Source organism: Momordica charantia (genome assembly GCF_013281855.1).
Source record: "Momordica charantia cultivar OHB3-1 chromosome 3 unlocalized genomic scaffold, Mcharantia_2.0 BLBB01000003.1, whole genome shotgun sequence".
In the NCBI taxonomy this organism is placed as follows: Eukaryota; Viridiplantae; Streptophyta; class Magnoliopsida; order Cucurbitales; family Cucurbitaceae; genus Momordica; species Momordica charantia.
Window position 1 is genome coordinate 22,630,170 of NW_028275161.1, and position 18,229 is coordinate 22,648,398.

General features: G+C 34.3%; 1 protein-coding gene across 5 annotated transcripts; it reads right to left on the bottom strand.

Moving 5' to 3' along the window:
- Window positions 1–3: 3 nt before the first annotated feature.
- Window positions 4–11,415, bottom strand: LOC111008567 (putative serine/threonine-protein kinase SIS8). 5 transcript variants are annotated; one of them, XR_015789917.1, is made up of 14 exons: window positions 10,085–11,402; window positions 7,594–8,031; window positions 6,929–7,032; window positions 5,457–6,610; window positions 5,248–5,288; window positions 4,929–4,997; window positions 3,510–3,610; window positions 3,127–3,205; window positions 2,913–3,011; window positions 2,748–2,816; window positions 2,102–2,151; window positions 1,786–1,962; window positions 792–850; window positions 4–520 (listed from the first exon to the last, which is right to left on the bottom strand). XR_015789917.1 is itself a non-coding variant. In XM_088122029.1 (13 exons), the coding sequence occupies exons 1-13, from the start codon at window positions 10,577–10,579 to the stop codon at window positions 394–396; spliced, it is 3,003 nt and encodes a 1,000-aa protein (XP_087978155.1). In that variant the 5' UTR covers window positions 10,580–11,391; the 3' UTR covers window positions 4–393. The 5 variants fall into 5 exon arrangements, 3 of the variants coding, with proteins under 3 accessions (XP_087978155.1, XP_022136996.1, XP_087978156.1); XM_088122029.1 differs by lacking the exon at window positions 792–850 and having other exon boundaries at window positions 10,085–11,391; XM_022281304.2 differs by lacking the exon at window positions 792–850 and having other exon boundaries at window positions 7,594–8,050; window positions 10,085–10,225.
- Between the last annotated feature and the right edge of the window lie 6,814 nt (window positions 11,416–18,229).

Consider the following 18,229-nt stretch of genomic DNA (forward strand, 5'->3'; position numbering starts at 1 on the left):
ATATGAACTTGAAAAGATGTATCAGTCTTGTGTTAACAAAATGCCTTGTTTCTCCATTCCAATTTACCATCTCCTGTCCTGCAACTGTAATAATGAAACCAACCCAGAAGTAAAGACATCAATTACAACATTTTCAACTAATCTTTTGTTTCTTTACAACAAATACACGTCCTGACAATGGCCTTCTCTAATCACATTGAGAAACCAGAAAATTGGAAAAAGAATCTCTCTCACCTTTTGCTCTTCATTCTCAAGCAATCTCTTTCTCATGCTTGTCCAATACAATCAACAAACTTGCTGCTCTTCTTTAATCGCAACTACACAAGGTTCCCGACTCCGTTTGCCCGTATACTTGCTCGTCTAGCCTGACGGGTCTTCGACAGCATGTAACAATCAAGCCTTCTCACGGCCACTACCTGCAGAAGCATTTGGTCTCGGTACTTGAGCACTCGATGATGGCTTCTGCAGCGGCTTCAGCGCAGCCATGATCTCGCCAAACGACGGTCTCAACTTTGGATCTCTATCATTTAGAATGGATCAAATGTCAGGTATTTATGTGTAACTGCACTATGAATGCATCTGATTCTATTTTCACACGTAAAGCAGCATATTTAAACAAATCAAAAAAAAAACATATAGGAAGATAGATTAACCATGAGATTTCTAGCTCCTTTTTCGTTTCGTTTGATAAGATACCGGAAAGTATAAGCAATCGCATATAAACTTTATGTTCCGGGAGCTGTTAAGCTGTAAGTCTGATGGTTGATCAGATCTAAAATATTGTCCAATACCTCAGCAAACCCTTCCAAATGTGCCTCATCAGATCCTGATCGCACTAGAGGGCAATTAACTAACAAGAACAAATGTGATCTTATGAGTAAAAGGCTTCATTGGAGAGTCACATATAGAGTTAACAGCATCTAGATCAGCTATATCATTAAGAAGCATGGAACTTCAAGCTGTTAAGATGATCAAATGTACATTAATTTCTCAAACTTTTTCTCCTTCCTTTTTACCACACTCAGCTAGTCGAAAGTGAAAGCCAGTAGTGCAATAATAGGCGTGTCCAGAAGTACTTAGCAAAATGCGAAAAGGAATGAACCCTTTCGAGAAGGTCAATTTGACTCAAATTAATTCAGGCCCATATTATCAACACAACATGTATACAAAAGGGCAGAAAAATCGTCATAGAATTTGTTTGTTTATTCCCAGTACATAGTTCAGGGAGCATTCACGAGTTCCATATCTCTCCTGTTTTCCCATAGTCTTCTAACCAAAAAAAAATACCTTCTCTCGTAGTCTAACTATGAAATACCTCCGAACCAAAACCTTCCTGCCACTCAAACTAACTCATTACAATGGGTTCCACACTCCACACACTCTCGCTAAAAGCTAAGCCATTCCCCATTCACTCTCTTGCCTTGTTTACCTTAACTATTGGAAGCTTATCACTTTCAGATTGGTAAAATAATTTAAAGATGACTTCTATGTAAATGAGACGCTTTTAACATTCCAAACAGCTACCTTGAGAGCCAGCCAAAGATGAAAACTGAAGCATAACTCATAAAGTTCCAAAAAGAAAATGAATCAATCAAACCATGCATGTAAAATTTCTGATTTCTTCAAAGTGGCATAAGTTTCATAATTAGAATATATGCATCCGAGGTTGAAATTGCTAAAGACAAACTAAACCTTGCAACCTTGCACCAATATGTGAATGCTTGAAATTGGAAGGAGACAAAATAAGAGTCCATTTGAACTTTGAAGCAACATTTGAATACTTACGTCTGCCAGCACTTCCGAATAATGTCAGCAATGGCAGGATCCATATTATCTGGGATGTCAAGACGGCGATGCTGAAACCCAACCGCACCAACTACCTGCATCGGGTTCATTCCACCCCATGGTTGTTGCATCGTACAAAGCTCCCATAGTATGACTCCATAACTATACACGTCACACCTATGCATATAATGTAACCAACGTATGACATACCCATACTATTTTATTACAAGACATCCAAGTGGATTCCTTTTCATATGAAACAGATTTCGTTAGGTCTTTAACAGAAGTTCAAAAGAAAGAGATGTGAAAATCTTACTTTTCATCTGAAGGTTCATTTCTTAGCACTTCTGGAGCCATCCACTCAGCCTGAAATTGAATAATAAGAAGAAAATAAGATATAGTTAAAAATCTATTGAATATGGTTGGAACTTGTAATCAGGATTCCCAGAGTTCTGTTCTTTTATAAGAAACTTCAATTAGTATTGAAACCAAAGAAAATTACAGCTTGCTGGAGGAACCGTCTCACATACCAACCAACGAAGTTGGGGAAAGAAAAAGGAAATGTCCAATTTTAAGTAAATGGTTAAAAGAGAGTTCCAATTAATTAAAGATTTAAAGTACTTATACAAATTATAAAGAAATAGATTTATCGTAACAACAATGATCACTAGTTCTGAATCAAGTATATTTAAGTCAGTATTTATTTATCCTTTTTTATAAGAAGCAAATTCAATTAGAACTATTAGGTAGAAGGCTTCTTGAATAGCTTGAAAAATACTTGCACATGCAAAAACTAGTCAATAAAACTTCTCCCAATTCATTAGTATCCAACCATAGTCAGTATATACAATTCTCAACCAAAAGGGGGCAAATTAATGTAAGTTTTATTTAGAAGGGTATAATTAAAGGAAGATTGGAAGTTTGCACTAGGAAGAAAGTAAATATATTAATAAATTACTTACCGTTCCAGCTGTTGACCTTGAAGAAAGAAATGTGCTATGCTTCATTTTTGATAAACCAAAATCACATACCTAAACGAGAATTAAATATTGTTAACACCGGACTGATTACGACAGAAGTTTATATCTGGCTTGATAAAAATCTGAGTAATGAAACAAGAATGCCACCTTCACAACCCAATTTTTGTCAACAAGAAGATTTGGGGACTTCAAATCACGATGTACAATAACAGGTGTGCAAGTATGCAAATAATTCATTCCCCGAGCCTGAAAAATTATGTCAATCATTTGAAGAAGAAGGTCACTTAAACGAAGTCCCTGATTTATGAAGTAGTCAGGAAAATGAAATAATAACTAACTACATAAAAAAATAGAACCATACTGCATCAAGGGCCATCCTCAATCGCTTTCGATCATCTAATTGGTTGTTAGGCCGATGAATTAACCTGTACAAGCTACCTCTGCAGCCCAAATACCAGTGGACATGTTAGATTTTTGGCCTTTGCCTCAAAATAGGAAGGGCGTAGAACAATACCATATTGGACAGTCGTATAAATAAGCATACAGGTTATTTCTCTTTTTAACACATAGGTCTCCGACTTTGACTCAACTAAATACTAAGACAAATTATACTTTTGGTCCCGAGCTTTCGAGTCAAGATTATATTTGGAAAATAGTTATAAATGATCCCTAGTATGACAATATTATTAGTTAGCTTAGTATAAATACTATGTGATAGTTGCATATGATGAAGAGCTGATATACCTGGGAAGAAATTCTGTAACAATTGAAAGATTGGGAGCACGTGTCACAGCTCCCATGAAGAGAACTACATTTGGATGTCGAAGCCTTTTCATAATTCGAACCTTTCAGTAGAAACCACAGCATAAGATACTGTTAGTTATAACAATTCCTAGCTATCTATACAATAATAATCACGAAGAAGGAATCAGGCTTGATAACCCGATGAGAGTACAATGGAACAAAAGAAACCACTTTGCAAATCTTGATCAATGAAAATTCAATAGGAAACTTCGGAGATATGATGATTATGAGTAACCAAATTCCTTGAGAATGTTCTTTGATGAGAAGCCCATTAGAATTTTAAAGCAATGAGGTAGCCGTATTCAATTGAAATCGCTCATCTCTTCGATTAATAGTAAATAAGGATTTACAATGGAAAAGGAATCTTCCTCCACCAGTATAGACAATACCCACTAATCCATTCTCTCCTCTCCCTTCCTTTTCCTCTATATCTAAGATTCATCCTTGTCCACCTGATCCCATCGGGATGGTTACCTGGCCTATCAGCACTCTGCGTCGGTCCTTCCCTAATCAGATATTAGTCACCATCTACCAACATTATGCAAGCCATCATCCCATATTTTTTTCACAGACCGTACTTTCCTGAAAGGGCTGGGAAATCCTTCATCTACTCGCATAACTGTGAACAATTCAACCCGACAGCAGCAAGGCAAACTACTAGATTTGTAAGGATTAATGCAGCAAGTGAATACTTTAGATGGGCGGAAAACAAACATATTGTTTAAATTTGCAAATGATACAATTAAAGCCTAGTTGCACAACTTCGTGCAAGTAACAGTAAATTGTTGGATGTTCAACAAGGTTAAATGAGCTTTGTTCTCTAAGTCCTAACTCAACCTGCACATTTGCAAGCTTGTTATTGTTTATTCTTATTACCAAATAACAAGGGTTCCTCGATGCTTTCTGAGGATTACCCACCTTGTCAGTCTTAGAGGCAATTACTGTCACTTGGAAGTTGGAAATAACAATCAGAAGTTCTTTTCGTACACATGAAACATCCCAAGTACTTGGGAATCCTAATTCTTCCTCTTTCTGGAATATAAAAAGCATAGGCAGATAGGCTAACTGAATTCAAACATTGGATTACGTAATGAATTAACTTATATCTAACAAAAATTCTGAACAGCCAAATTTCTGGAATAAATTTGTTACATTAGACACTCTGAAAATCGAGGAATTCATCTCTAGAACAAGTAATTGTTTTCCCATCATCTTTCAAGGCTTTAAATCTATAAATCAGGGGTGAAGCATTTGCAAGGATAAACATGAAAGGTATCCATGAAATTGAATTAACTCTACTGTGTCATTAGAGAACATCAGTTGCAAATGTCCTGACGTAAAAGTGAGACCAGGCAGTACCTCACTTTTGAATTCTTCAAGAGATTCACCAGAAATATCCTGGTCTAAAAACCTCTTCACAGCTACCTCCTACAAAAACAGATGGTGATTATAAGGTATACCCTTAGGACCTGATAATAATTAACAAATGACGAGCCGCGCAAAAGAAGGAAGAATAGAATACAGAAGCAGACCCCTCCAAAAACAGATGAGATCTGTACTATTTAATTTGAACTAAACAATGCCTTCAAAACTCTAATGAAGTACAGAGCATCAAGATTATGAAAGCAGACACCATAATCAACGAGATTATCATTCACAGTTGTATAAAAGAACTCACAGTTCCATGCCAATCTCCACGATAGACCTCCCCATATGACCCTGAAGCACAAAGAATTCACAAAATAAATTGAAATTTAACTTCTTTTTTTTTTTACGAAAAATCAAATTTTAACTTATAGCTATTAAAAACCTGGATTAAGTTCATATGTGATAAAAAATTAAATAACTTCAATAGAATAGCACAATGCATGGATTAGTAGTTAGTACCAAGTCCAATACGCTCTCCCACGGATATTTCTTCCCATGGGATCTCACATTCTGCAACGTCATCAAGTGTAATATCAGATTTTGTGCTTTCATTCCCTGCTGATCTATCTGATATTCGTTCACCCTCTGAATGTTCTCCACAAGCGTCATGCTCCCTACCTCCACTTCCACGCTGCTCATAAAGAGCAGCATCAGCTTCAACCTGCTCATACTGCTTGTTGACTGCTGCAGTTGTTGCAACCACTGCAGCAGCGGTGGCAGTGGCAGCAGCTGCTACAGGAATTTCAAGATTTGCATCAGTACTCTTTGCTGCAGCCACTACCATTGATGATGCAACAACAGCTGCAGCTGCTGCTGCTGCAGCAGCAACAGGTACATTTCTCCCATACTTCACTGGAGTTACCTCAAATGGTAAGGCTATGGGTTGTCCAGCTGTTTCTCTTGAATCAAGAGAAGGGTTGAGTTCCAGGGGTTTAAGATGCTGTTGTTGTCCGTGTGTAGGACTTGCTTTAGAATGTAGTCTGTGCTGAGGCAAGGGAGGCAAAAAGTTTGCTGGGCGAGGATCTTTCCTATCCACACTTTCGCAGAGATCAGGTACCTTTCTACTTTCATCCTTGTCTTCAACTGGTGACCTCGACTCAACGATAACATCTATTTGATCAGGATATGCCTCAGTAAACAAGTTAGGGGGAGCAACTACACCACTTTCGAGCAACACATCATGAAGCTTCTGAGCCAATCGTGGATTCTCTTTGGCAGCATCAATCATGTACTGTGAAACATCCTTTACTTTCATTCTGCGCACTGCAGGTGAACTAACACCCTCGGTCCAAGAAGGGGATCTCACGTGCATGCCAGGATAATTTGGTTTGCTAGCAAAATCGCGTGATAGCCCCTTGTCAAAATTGGGAGGATCGTATTCCTTTGTGGCACTGAGATTCTGGGACTTCGGTTTCCTATCTGATATACCAAAATCTGAGTTTTCCTCCAATGAACTGCCAACTCCACTGCTTGAAGAGGCTGCCTGAGAGGAATCAACATCTCTAGAAAGTGGACTGGCTGAAAGAGGGGATTCATCATACTCAACATGTGATCCAGCAGCATCAGATGGAATAAGTGTACCAGGATCTGCCATTAAATCCACAATGTACTCCCTGGAATCCAAAGGATCAGAAATTTAAACTTTGCAATCCCCAAATAAATAAGAAAGGTAGTTCAAGTCTTCAACCTCTGTTTTCAACATGATTCTACTTCAATAAACAGAGAAATCAAGCAATTAATAAATAAATTATTTAAATGCATTGTCAAATTATAAGGCTTATGTAATAGCACAACCTCGTGAGGATGAGAGACAAAAAAGAAAAACGCATCCCCAAACGATGACACACACAGAAAAGGTAAAACAAAAGTTTCTTTTTTCAAAGAAAAACCATGAACTCTGAAAGACTTCTGCAAGATACAATAGCAGCTACCTTCCACCATCGATCTTTACGAAGTTCATTGCCACATCATCAGAACCTGTGTACTGTGGTCCTTTGACCAACCTACAAGGGATACCCACGCCATCCGCCAAAAGCTAGGTAAACATATAAATATAAGTCAGCAAAAGCAAGCCCCAAGAGTAAGACAAAGATCTTCAATGGAAAAGTTCAAAAGCAATCGATTAAGCACATGAAACTAGAAAGTACAAAAGAAAAAATGGAGGCAACTAGATGCAATGAAGGACCTAATACCAATACTATAAACTAGACAGAAATATCCATTTCTATACTACAGATCAAATGCACCCTCATCTAATAACATAAAATTTTCAGATTACTGGTAATTTATTACAATTAAATATAACGCAATTTCACTCCTTTATAATATTAACCGTGATAAGAATATAAACTAAATGATTAAATGTACCAACGGATCAAATATAAAATAATATCATCCAATTAGAATACAAGGATCAAATATAACATAATATCATCCTAGTAGAATACAATTAAATATGATGTAATAGCATCCTATTAGAGTTTTGAAGAATTGAGCGTCAAAGGACTATTGAAAGACATAAATGTAATAGCAACATTCAACTCAATGTTGGATGTAAAAATGATAGTAATAAATAATAAATCAGGAATTCAAGTACCTTGAATAACAATGCACGATGACGAGCCAACCCAACAGTAAGGGAGCCAAGAGGCAAAACCATACTACCAAGGGTTGCTTTCAAGCTGTTACTAAGACTTCTCCATTTTCTCAACATCTTTTCAGGATCCCCCACTGCTCCCCCCATATGATCAGAAACTAAAACAGCAAGCTTCCGTACCAAATAACTATTGACAGAAACTGGAGATTCAGACCTCATCTTGATGGCCATCTCCAATGCCGTCTGTTCAAGTTTCAATAAGTTAGCATCAGCAGCTTTATTGATCACAACTGCTTCCCAAGTGACACTGTCAGACATTGGTGTTCCTTGCAGATCAACTAGGGAAGGCATTCTTTCTGAGGTGGCTTCAGTGAAGACTCCATATAGGTCATAGAAGCCATCCAAGATCTTGTCATCATAGCTAAGAGAATTGTAATTCTGTGAAGCACGCATAAATCTACGATATGAGATGGGTTAGAAAGGAATAAACGTAAAACAAAGTAGAGGCACATGATAACAAAGTAAAATATCATACCCCAACATTCATAGTTTGTGCTACGAACAATAAGAGGTAGGAAAAAATAACAAATTTTTTTCTTATGCGAAAAATTATGAAAAGACAAATAAGGTGGCACTGACTGAACCAAACTACAATAATGCATGGTTGCGCTTAAACAAATTTCAGAAGGTTAAAACAATTAGATGACGCAATAGTAAAGAGAATGAGGATGAAAGTTTGATCTAAAAGAAGTCAAAAAAGAATGAGGATTTTGTTGCATATACCGTTAATGTTGTTTATTACATACTTGATTAACCTATCTTTTTCTGTCCGTCTTCCGTGTGCGTCACTTCTAAAATATGTAAAGTTCAAAATTGTTACTAAATTTCTTGGCTCAAATAGTCTATCTTCCGACCCAATTCCTCTTTCTCTATTGGTAATGTTTCAATCTCCCAGCTTATAAGGTTATTGATTGTTCCTTGCTTCTAACCATCCAAAAGGAAATTCCTCATTTTCTTGTACAATACGAGCCACGGGGATATGAAACATGGGCATATAGTAGGTCAAGCTCCCTTAGAGAGACAATAATTTCCCCACGTATCTAATCCTCTCAAGACTTTTTCTTCAACTGATCTCCAAAAATCAACTTTCCTGGGTTACCTCCCAATGACATCTCCATATGAGAGATAGGTAGAATACATTGGTACACCCCAATGGTGCTGAAAAGACCTAATCATATCCATTTCAAAGTTAATTTCATTTATCGATGACTTCTCCAAATTAATCAAACCCCAAGCCAACTTAAACACATCTAGCACATTGAACACATTCTTCATTATGCTTAGTTCATTGTCACAAAATAGGATAAATGGATCTCCTCCCTTCCAATAACTCTCCTTTCAAGCATTTCCTCTATTTTCTATCATTTATCAACGGCCCCACATCCTTTCTCCTTTAATGCACAATTTGAATTTTAATTCACAACTTTATTTGTTGTTCTTCAAAATTTGTACCCATACACATTCTCTCAATACGCCATCCTATGTAAAGATACATCGCTACAAATGGCACTCAATAAAAATTATATCAATAATTTACAGGGGTGTAAATAGAGCAAAATATACGAAGCGTTACTTGTCAAGTGTTTGCTAACATAGTACAATGTGACGCCTCGGTAATCGGTCAAAAGAATGGGACACCAAATTCTATGTGTAGCAACCAAGTTTTTTCTTTCAGGTAAAAAACAGAAGTCCTTGAACAAATTAAATTACCAGAAGAGAAGAGAGAACTCTAACAAATATTAGTCAAATTACGGGGGAAAGGCTCTCCTAATTTTTTATTATAGGCATGGACACAAGGTCGAAAGCATAGATAAATATTAAAAAAATATATAGTTAAGGAAATTACTTCAACGTGATGAAATTGAACGTGAATATGAAATAAACAAATACAATATCAAGGTTGAATGATTGTCACATGAAACCACGTTATACCAGTCAAATAAGAGCCAGTATTTACGCATACAACCATACCATAACTTGAATAATTATCTGCTTTAAGTGTGAACTACAGTGTTCCCCTGATATATAGAGATCCGTGCATCTTGGGCTAATCAAAGAAACAATTACTATAGATGAATAGGATGGTATAACGTGAACCCTATAAAATAACAGGACATTTAACTGAATAGCTTGAGGACATTGCAGCCAACAACCCCACAGATGAAGATGAAGCATTCATCACATTTCATTTAATCGTTGGTAAGAAGCAGACTTCCAAAGTTCTGAGTCATTGATTTTAAGTATCTCCATTAACTACCAGAAAACTGATATTTGATATTGTTTTGAAGCTGAAATATCATAAAGTTTACTTTGAGCAAATAAATTGGACCAATGCATTAGAGCACTATGGTGTGTAAGTAAAAAGTGTTGCACGAGTACAGAATGTAAAAGTCAACCACAATAAATTAGCTCGTGAGCTGAGCAAACTTACCCAGTATCTGAAGGCAATAACTTCAGCTGGAGTGTTATCAGGATCACATGAGCCCAAACTGATCTGCTTCACTGCCTCAATCTGAGCAGCCTCAGGATCCTCTCTGGCACTCATTTCCAAAGCAAGCTGTATCTGATACTCTTCCTCTATATCAGGATCCCTCGAGTTACTCGACCCTGAATCATGCCTTGATGTATCCATGGCAGCGTCTCTGCTAGATACTGAATCAGAAGGCTCCATTATCTCTCCTGCTGTGGGATTCGAAGATGATGGAGGGCTGAGGCTACGTCTATTTGCAACAGAGTTCAACCAACCGGATATCCCCGAGAAGGGTTTATGCTCCGAATTAAAATGGGCCGGCCGAGAGCGAGATGGCAGCTTATCAGGCGATGGAGCCTCAAGTAATTTACTGCCCCTCGATGAAGTGGACCCTTCTGCTGTGTCGTCAGGCTGACTACTGGACATGATATGGAACTTCTTGAGGAGGTTCTTCATATTATTTTCACGAAGTCAGAGGGCTGAATGCTAAAGTAAAAATCTGGCCATAAGCCTCTCCATTGTCTTAGAATTAGCATCAAACTCCAATCGCTGTGTGACCACTAAAAACTCGTTGGAAGTTCAAAATCAATCGTGAAAAGCCCCTTTTGCGCAAAACCCATAGTTAAACCATCCCGTCAAACCCAGAAGCCATAACGATTTCAAGCGCTTCAAAGTCAAGCTCCGGGAATTATCGACTGACCCAGATGCTTGTATCGAACACCAGCTTCCTACTTTCGATAAACAAACAAACGCACTCCAAACTCGAATTGAAAACAGAAACAGATACTAAATCGAAGCATAGATATATATATATATGTAAAACAATAGCAATATCGAAATCGAAGTTTGAATTGTATTACCGCCTGATAACGGAATGTGAGTAATGAACGAATACCCCGAGAAATAGATCTTAATTCAGACTGAGAAGGGGGCAGAGGCCATTGAAAAGAGGGAAGAGAGGTTGAATAAAGGGGCAGGTGAACGCAGGCTAGAGACACCGGAAGCAAGCAAGTGGGTTTGAGTAGGACCTCAAGGAGTGACCCACTTGAGTTTGAGAGAAGGGGAGGATTTCGCGGTCCCAGAAAAAGGCTCAACTGTTGGGAAACACGACCCAACTGGCTCGCTCAAGGAAAAAATTTTCTTTTTCTTCGCACCCAGAGCAGCAAAATCCTCTCTATCTCTCTATCTCTTCTTGGAATCCAAAATTCCAAGTGTGACCGTCTGAGTTGGAAAATTATGGTGGACTGCACATAAATGGAATATAAAAATGCACAACTTGGAGAACCAGTCTGCTCAATTCGGCTTTTTACTATTTCAAGCAAAAGGGGTATCATCCCTCCCAATTCTTTTTCAACTTCTATGATCAAACACGGCAAAAAACTGTTTTAACTGGTAGTGTTAACAGTTTCACACCTTTATTTCAACTGGAACAACAAAAAGAAAAGAAATCACTAGCTGTAGACTGTAGTGTAGTGTAGCAGGCTTGGCCAGCCGCAGCCATTCGCTGTTTAAATTATGACTTGACCTTTATTCTCTTTTACCAACTACAGTTTAGAATTTACTCCTCTTTTGCGCCAGAATCAAGAAACATATCTTCTTTACAAATTGGGTTTCAACTTTCAACCTTCAATTCTTGGTGGATATTTAATTGATGGGTCTGAGAAAAAAGTTTGATATTTTTGGTAATGGTGTGAAAAATATAAAATCTTGGATCGCAAATTTAGGAGGCCCTGGTTAATTTGCCACATGCATAAAATTTAAATTGGGTTAGAGCTCAAAATAGATAGAAAATTAAGGTGGGAGAGAGATTGTGAAGTGAATGGCTAAGAACTGGGGTGCACCAAAAACTTTGGTAAGATATGGGGCATCTGTATGCCTCAAATCAAATAATTAAATTCAACATTATATAGTTGACATTTGATTCTATTGGACATCACATTTTATGCTTATGCTTGTGGAACTAGCAAAACTCCTCAATGATGGATGACGAACTCCATTTTTATCTCCATACATGTATGTAACAGATTGAATTACAAATTCAATCCCTAAATTTTTATGGTAGTGTATGAGCCGTCATAAATACTATTTTAAAATTTAAGAAGTGAAGTTATTATTATAAATAATAAGTCTTTTTCCATTGCACTCAATAATAGTTGCTAAAGTATTTTGATGCAAACAAAAGTGGAAACAAAAGGTAATGTAATGTGTTTAATATTTAAATTTAAAGTCAGACAACATAACACTCACGTTAATTTATAGAAAATATATTTACGGCTACAATCACTAATTAGGGTCTATTTAGTGTGTATTCTTAAAATAGATGTTTAAAAACTATTTTGGTCCATTTAAATTTTTATTCATTTTGATCTATGTACTCTCTTCCTAACTTTAGTTCATTTAAGTCTATTTAATTTCAACTTGTTCATTTTGAAATTTGCACTTTTAATAAGTAACTATTTTATAGTTAACTTGTTTTTTTCCTGGTGGAAAATTAAAAAAAGGTGATTACTATAACCACGTGAAGTAGACCATGTCAAACGGTTGAAAATAAATATAAATTTCAAAACTTAAAAAATAAAGTATAATATCTAAAAATTTATTGCCAAAACAAAATAACTATAAGATTTAGCGGTAATAATTTTATCAATATTTTGTTTATCTCATTATAAAAGTTTGGCTTTCGATAATCGAACCTAATTATAAGATTGAAGAATATATATATATATCCCTCTAAAAGACGTGAGGGGATGAATAGGATTTTTCATCATTTCAAATACCTTGTACCTAAATTAATTTCTCAATATTTTTTCTTGGTATGAATAGGTTAAAATATTCATACATTTTCTACGAAATTATAAGTTGAATTTCCAAACTTATATAATATCTTTAAAACAAAACTTAAAATTCTACGAACTATAAATTTGATGTTCTAAAACGTTTTCGTTTATAATTTTTTTTTTCTGGTTGGAATATTCATGTTTGGCAAACAAATAAAATCGATTAAAATAAAAATCAGTTTAAATTGATTTGAGAAGAAGTAATTGGCAGGGGATTTTGGTTGGATTGATGGTCAAGAAACCACATCTCAAAATTAAATATTATTTGAAATGTCAAAATCCCACTAAAAAATATTCCAATATATTTATATTTAGCACAAGTAATGGAATGGGCATTATATTTAGCACAAATGACGATTGAAGATCAATTTTTTAAATTTAATTACAAATTAAATTAATAAATTAATAAATTAATGGTAATGGTAATGGTATTAATTATAATATAATTAAATATATTTAGTTATTTAAACAACTTTTTGTTTAGTTAAATTTCTCAAATACAACATAATTTTTAGGAATTTGGTATCTCTAGGATCATTTTTTAAATCAAACATTAATATTTCAAAATCACTTTTAATTATAGTAAAATCAATTCAAATCAAACACAAATCAACGGGTAATTAAATCAATTTTACAAAATTAATTGTAGTCTTTTTTTTCTAATAACAACAAAAACAAAATCAATTGTAGTTAAGTCTCTTTTACAAAAGCACTAATTCTATTAGTATCACTCTTAAACACTTCAATAAAACTTTAATACTTATTTTAAGTCAAAATATTTTTCTAGTAGCACATTTGGAAAATTTGTCAATTTATAGTGTGTTTAGTATTTTGTTTTCTTTTTTAGTGATTTTAATAACTAAACATGTCTTTTAAAAAACCTACAGTGTTTGATAACAAAAAAAAAAAAGTGTTCAAAAATTTGATTGCTCTAAACTTTATTTTTGAAGAAAACAATTAAAGGATGATTTATCAAAAAAAAGTTCTTCTAAAGTGAATTGACACCCTTAAAACTCAAACATTCTAGAGATTGTTATTATTAAAGAAAAAAATTTAAGAAATACTTAAATTAAAAAATATATAAATTCGCACTAAATTGACATGAAGTACTTGTTTAAGTGACCATTAAATAAATTATATTTGAAAAAAATATGTCATGTGATTTATTAAAAAAAAACTAAAATATAATATTATTATTTTTTTAATACAATATCTTGGATGGGATGGGATGGGAGATCCAACTCACAAGATTGAAAGAAGATATATGTTAATTATCGTTGAACTATGCTCACTTCGACTAAAATACAATATTTTAAAACATAGAACTTAGATCGAATTATTAATAAGAAAACAAATATCATCCTCATTTATTGTTTAAATTTAAACCCAACAAAATCGGCATCCACTTTTTCTTTTCTTCTCGTGCGATGGCGATCATATTTCCAAATTTGTTTCCTGTTTTTTTCCTTGGGAGACTTTGCAATTTATCCATATTGTATGACCTAAAAATAAAAAAGAAAAAGAAGGAAAGAATGCCGAAAAAGAAGGGGAAAAGTGTGTGTGTGTATATATATATTAAATTTTTTTTTATTATTATTTTTATTTTTTGGTCCGTCGTATGTGAAGTGCCCTCTTGAAAAGGGAGGTGTTATCCAACATCTTCAAACCTACCTTTACTTTGTTTTTCCCCAGAATATAAAATAAAATTACAAAAAACTATTTGAAACTCGAAAGCGATGGTTGAAAAAACTCATACCTATAAACTATAAAATTTGGAAAAATTGTAAAAATCTTCCTTAAACGTGTGGTTACAATCGCACTTTTGAAGTTTCAACTTATAAAATTATCATAATTAAACCTTTAAATATTGTAAGATGCACAAACTATTTATCAACTGTAAATAATTTTTACATCAATTTTTTATTTTCTTAATCCAGAGTTTAGCTCAATATTAATCGTTGTTTATGCAAGGATATGCACAACAGTGTATTTCAGATTGCAGCTCGAACTCGGCCTCCGGACCGACCTGAATACTTGGACGGACCTGCACAAAGAGGTGAGCACTCCGACGATCAAGTCTAGGTCGGATTCCCAGTTTAGTTCGATGTCAGAGATCATCGTCCCTGATCGTGGAGTGAAGTCCTCTACTTATGGGTGGTAGTCCCGCTAATCTCGCGACGGTTACACCCGGTAATCTCGGGACCGTCGGTTACACCCGGTAATCTCGGGACCGACGGTTACACCCGATAATCACGTCGCTGACAGTAGCTCACATCGGCCCCCACCGAGCTTCCCGGTAGGTCGGACCTCGGCCAGGTTCACCTCGGCCCTCATACTTAGTATCTGTCAACGCTAGTGGTGGTGATCTCGACGGTCCAAGCTGGGGCATGACTCATGGGTCATCTTGGAGCACCAATAGGGTCCTCCACGTGTCCAGGATATTCTTTTCCCCAAACAATCGTAAAATCAAGATTTAAAAAGTATATTGAATTTATTTGTTTTATATTAGATTTGAATTCAAGCTTTTAAGGAATATTGGCAAGCTCAAAATAGAGACTGATAAATTTATAAAACGCAATGAATAAATTTAAACTAAAATTAAAGTGAAGTAAAAACCTAATTAACACAACATTTGTAGTTCCTATACAAAATTTTTCCATCTCAATATTAAAGTCAAATCTTTGAAAGTACTCTCCATTTCAGCAAACAAGCTATGCCAATATTTCCTTTCACTTTATTTTTTTGTATTTTATTAAGGGGTCCACATCATGACCAAATCAACAAAGTTCAATAACTTCAATAGTATGAAATTGGGATTCTCTGATTTAACAATTGTATTATTAGTTTGGTATAATGTTGTATTTATAATTTAAAATGTCCCATGTCGTTAAAAATAAAGGGTATATTTTCAATTTTCAATTTTCAATCGGTAAAAAGGGTAATAAATTATGAATTCGTTCCAATTGTTTTCACATAGCAAAACAATAATAATTTGATTCCCATGTTTTTTATATATATTTCTTTCTAAACTATCGTGACATAATTTGTTAAAATTGTAATTTCCTCGCCACCGTACTTATAAAACTCTTGATACTAGATTTTCATTGAGGAGTCACTTCATCCTTGATAGAAATAAATATCATTATAAAATAATGATAGGATAATATAGATATTTCAAAATATATATGTATATATACACACAACCATGAAAATGTTAAATCCAATATGTGAAGGTCTCTATTTTTTTTTTAAATATATCTCCATAAAACCACTCTTTGGTTAATTGTTCATATTTTTACCATGTTCTATTATCAATTCATGCATATAATTTGTTTAAGCTAAAAATTATTCATATTTATAGAATATTAAATATTATACTCATGATAAATGTATATTAATTGTTGAAACAATTTTTTGGGAATTGGTGTCCGGCCTACCACACTATGATGATTAATGAATTTAAGAGGAGAAAAAAAGAAAAAATGAGTCTCCATGAAATTGCTTACTTCTGAAAGTTGAGAGTTATTTCTATTTATAGGGAATGTGACAGGTTAAAAGTTAGATTATGCGTAGGATCAAAGTCACAATCTCTTGATGGGAAATATATTACCACTAAGCTAAGTTGTGCTCGCTTTTGCGGATGAATAAAGTATTTATTAATAAGTAAATTGTATTTTTTTAGTACAATAAATAATACTTTTTAATTGGGCAACATTCGCCCAAAAGGTTGTTAATGGAATCTTAAAAATTAAAAATTATTTTATGAGAATATATATATGTATAGATGTTTGTCTTTGTTTGAAGAAATACCTTTTTACTTAAAATTAAACAATATCTATTGGACAAAGATCTTTATTTAACAGAAGATATAAAAATAAAATTGAAAAAAGAGAAAATAAGAAATCACTACTTTACCGAGGATTAAATATTAAGTAAAGGGATATAGCAGAAATTAAAAAATAAAAAATAAAAATAACCCACATGGTTCTCAATTTACGGCGGGCGGCCGGGCTTGCTTCTTTAATACGAAAAGTCAAGTTTGGTTGCTTTTCATAGGACATAAATCTTCGACAAAAATATCCACCCACGCGCCTTTATCCTTCTGGGAACCGATTCGTAAGGCGACTGCGAGTGGGGAACATCCCACGATTATTTGCCTACGCGGTCTCTTATCATCCAATCAAAGAGGATCGCAGAGTGGAAATCTTGGAGATACCTATTGAAACGCGGTGAAGCGCGTGTTGATCAACCACGGGAATAAATGGGCAGCCGCACGGGCAACCGTCAGTGCATTTAAAATAAACAAATAAATAAATTGAGGAAAAGGCGCATATCTTATCTTTACAATTGAATCCACTTTATTAATTATATTTTAATAATTTCGTGAGGGAAATAAAATCCACCGTACAACTTAAAGTTATTATTATTTATAATGCAAAAGTTAGTTTACGCAATTTGATTTCTTAAAATATAGAATTTGAGGATTCCATTGTCGTTTTCTTAATTGCACTTTTTTTTGGGTTGGCAGATGTACGATGAAATTTTTATTTCATAAATATATTTCTCTCAATGAATTTTGTATTAAAAATTGTTATTGTTCTCATCATTAAAATTCAATTAACAATTTAATGAAATGTTAATTGAAAAATCCAAAAGCCTAATCTAATTTCTAATATCTAATCTACTAGATATATTCTTCGAAAATATCTACTGATCACAGATATTTTGTTAGAAATCAAACATAAATGGTTCAAAAGTCAAGAGATTAATACCAAAATAAATATAAAGTCAATAAACCATGGTACATTTCAGGGCCCGAGAAACGAAAACGAAAATGGGGGTTGGTAAAGGCTTACAAGTGACACGTCTACACCAATTGAGCTAGGGAACCATTGTGATATTCAACATACAATATTTATTATTTTATTATTTAATCTAAGTCCAAGAAATGGAAACGAAAAAAATAATATTATTTCGAGTTTCCAAAATTCAGTCCCTTTTTTAAAACGTTTATCAAAATTTTGAAATGAGAAACATGATATATTACCAAACATATATATTTCTCAAAATATAAGAAATTTGAACCATAGACAATAAACAAGTATGCTACTAAACGTGCTCACAAATTCATATTTAGTTAGTTATACAAAATTGGCAGAAAAATAAAATAAAATTCTAAGGACATCCCCATTAATTTTACATAACTGAAAAATGTTAGATATAATGACTCCTACTCTTTTATATAATTTTCAATTAGGTATTTATGCAT

Bases quoted from the DNA above. Each gene is read 5' to 3' on its own strand.
- LOC111008567 (XM_088122029.1), bottom strand. From the start codon at position 10,579: ATGAAGAACCTCCTCAAGAAGTTCCATATCATGTCCAGTAGTCAGCCT. The intron at 2,817-2,912 runs GTGGCATTCTTG...ATTCTCGTTTAG, and splicing joins ACAAAAATTGGGTTGTGAAG to GTATGTGATTTTGGTTTATC. The intron at 2,152-2,747 runs GTAAGTAATTTA...ATTCAATTTCAG, and splicing joins CAAGGTCAACAGCTGGAACG to GCTGAGTGGATGGCTCCAGA.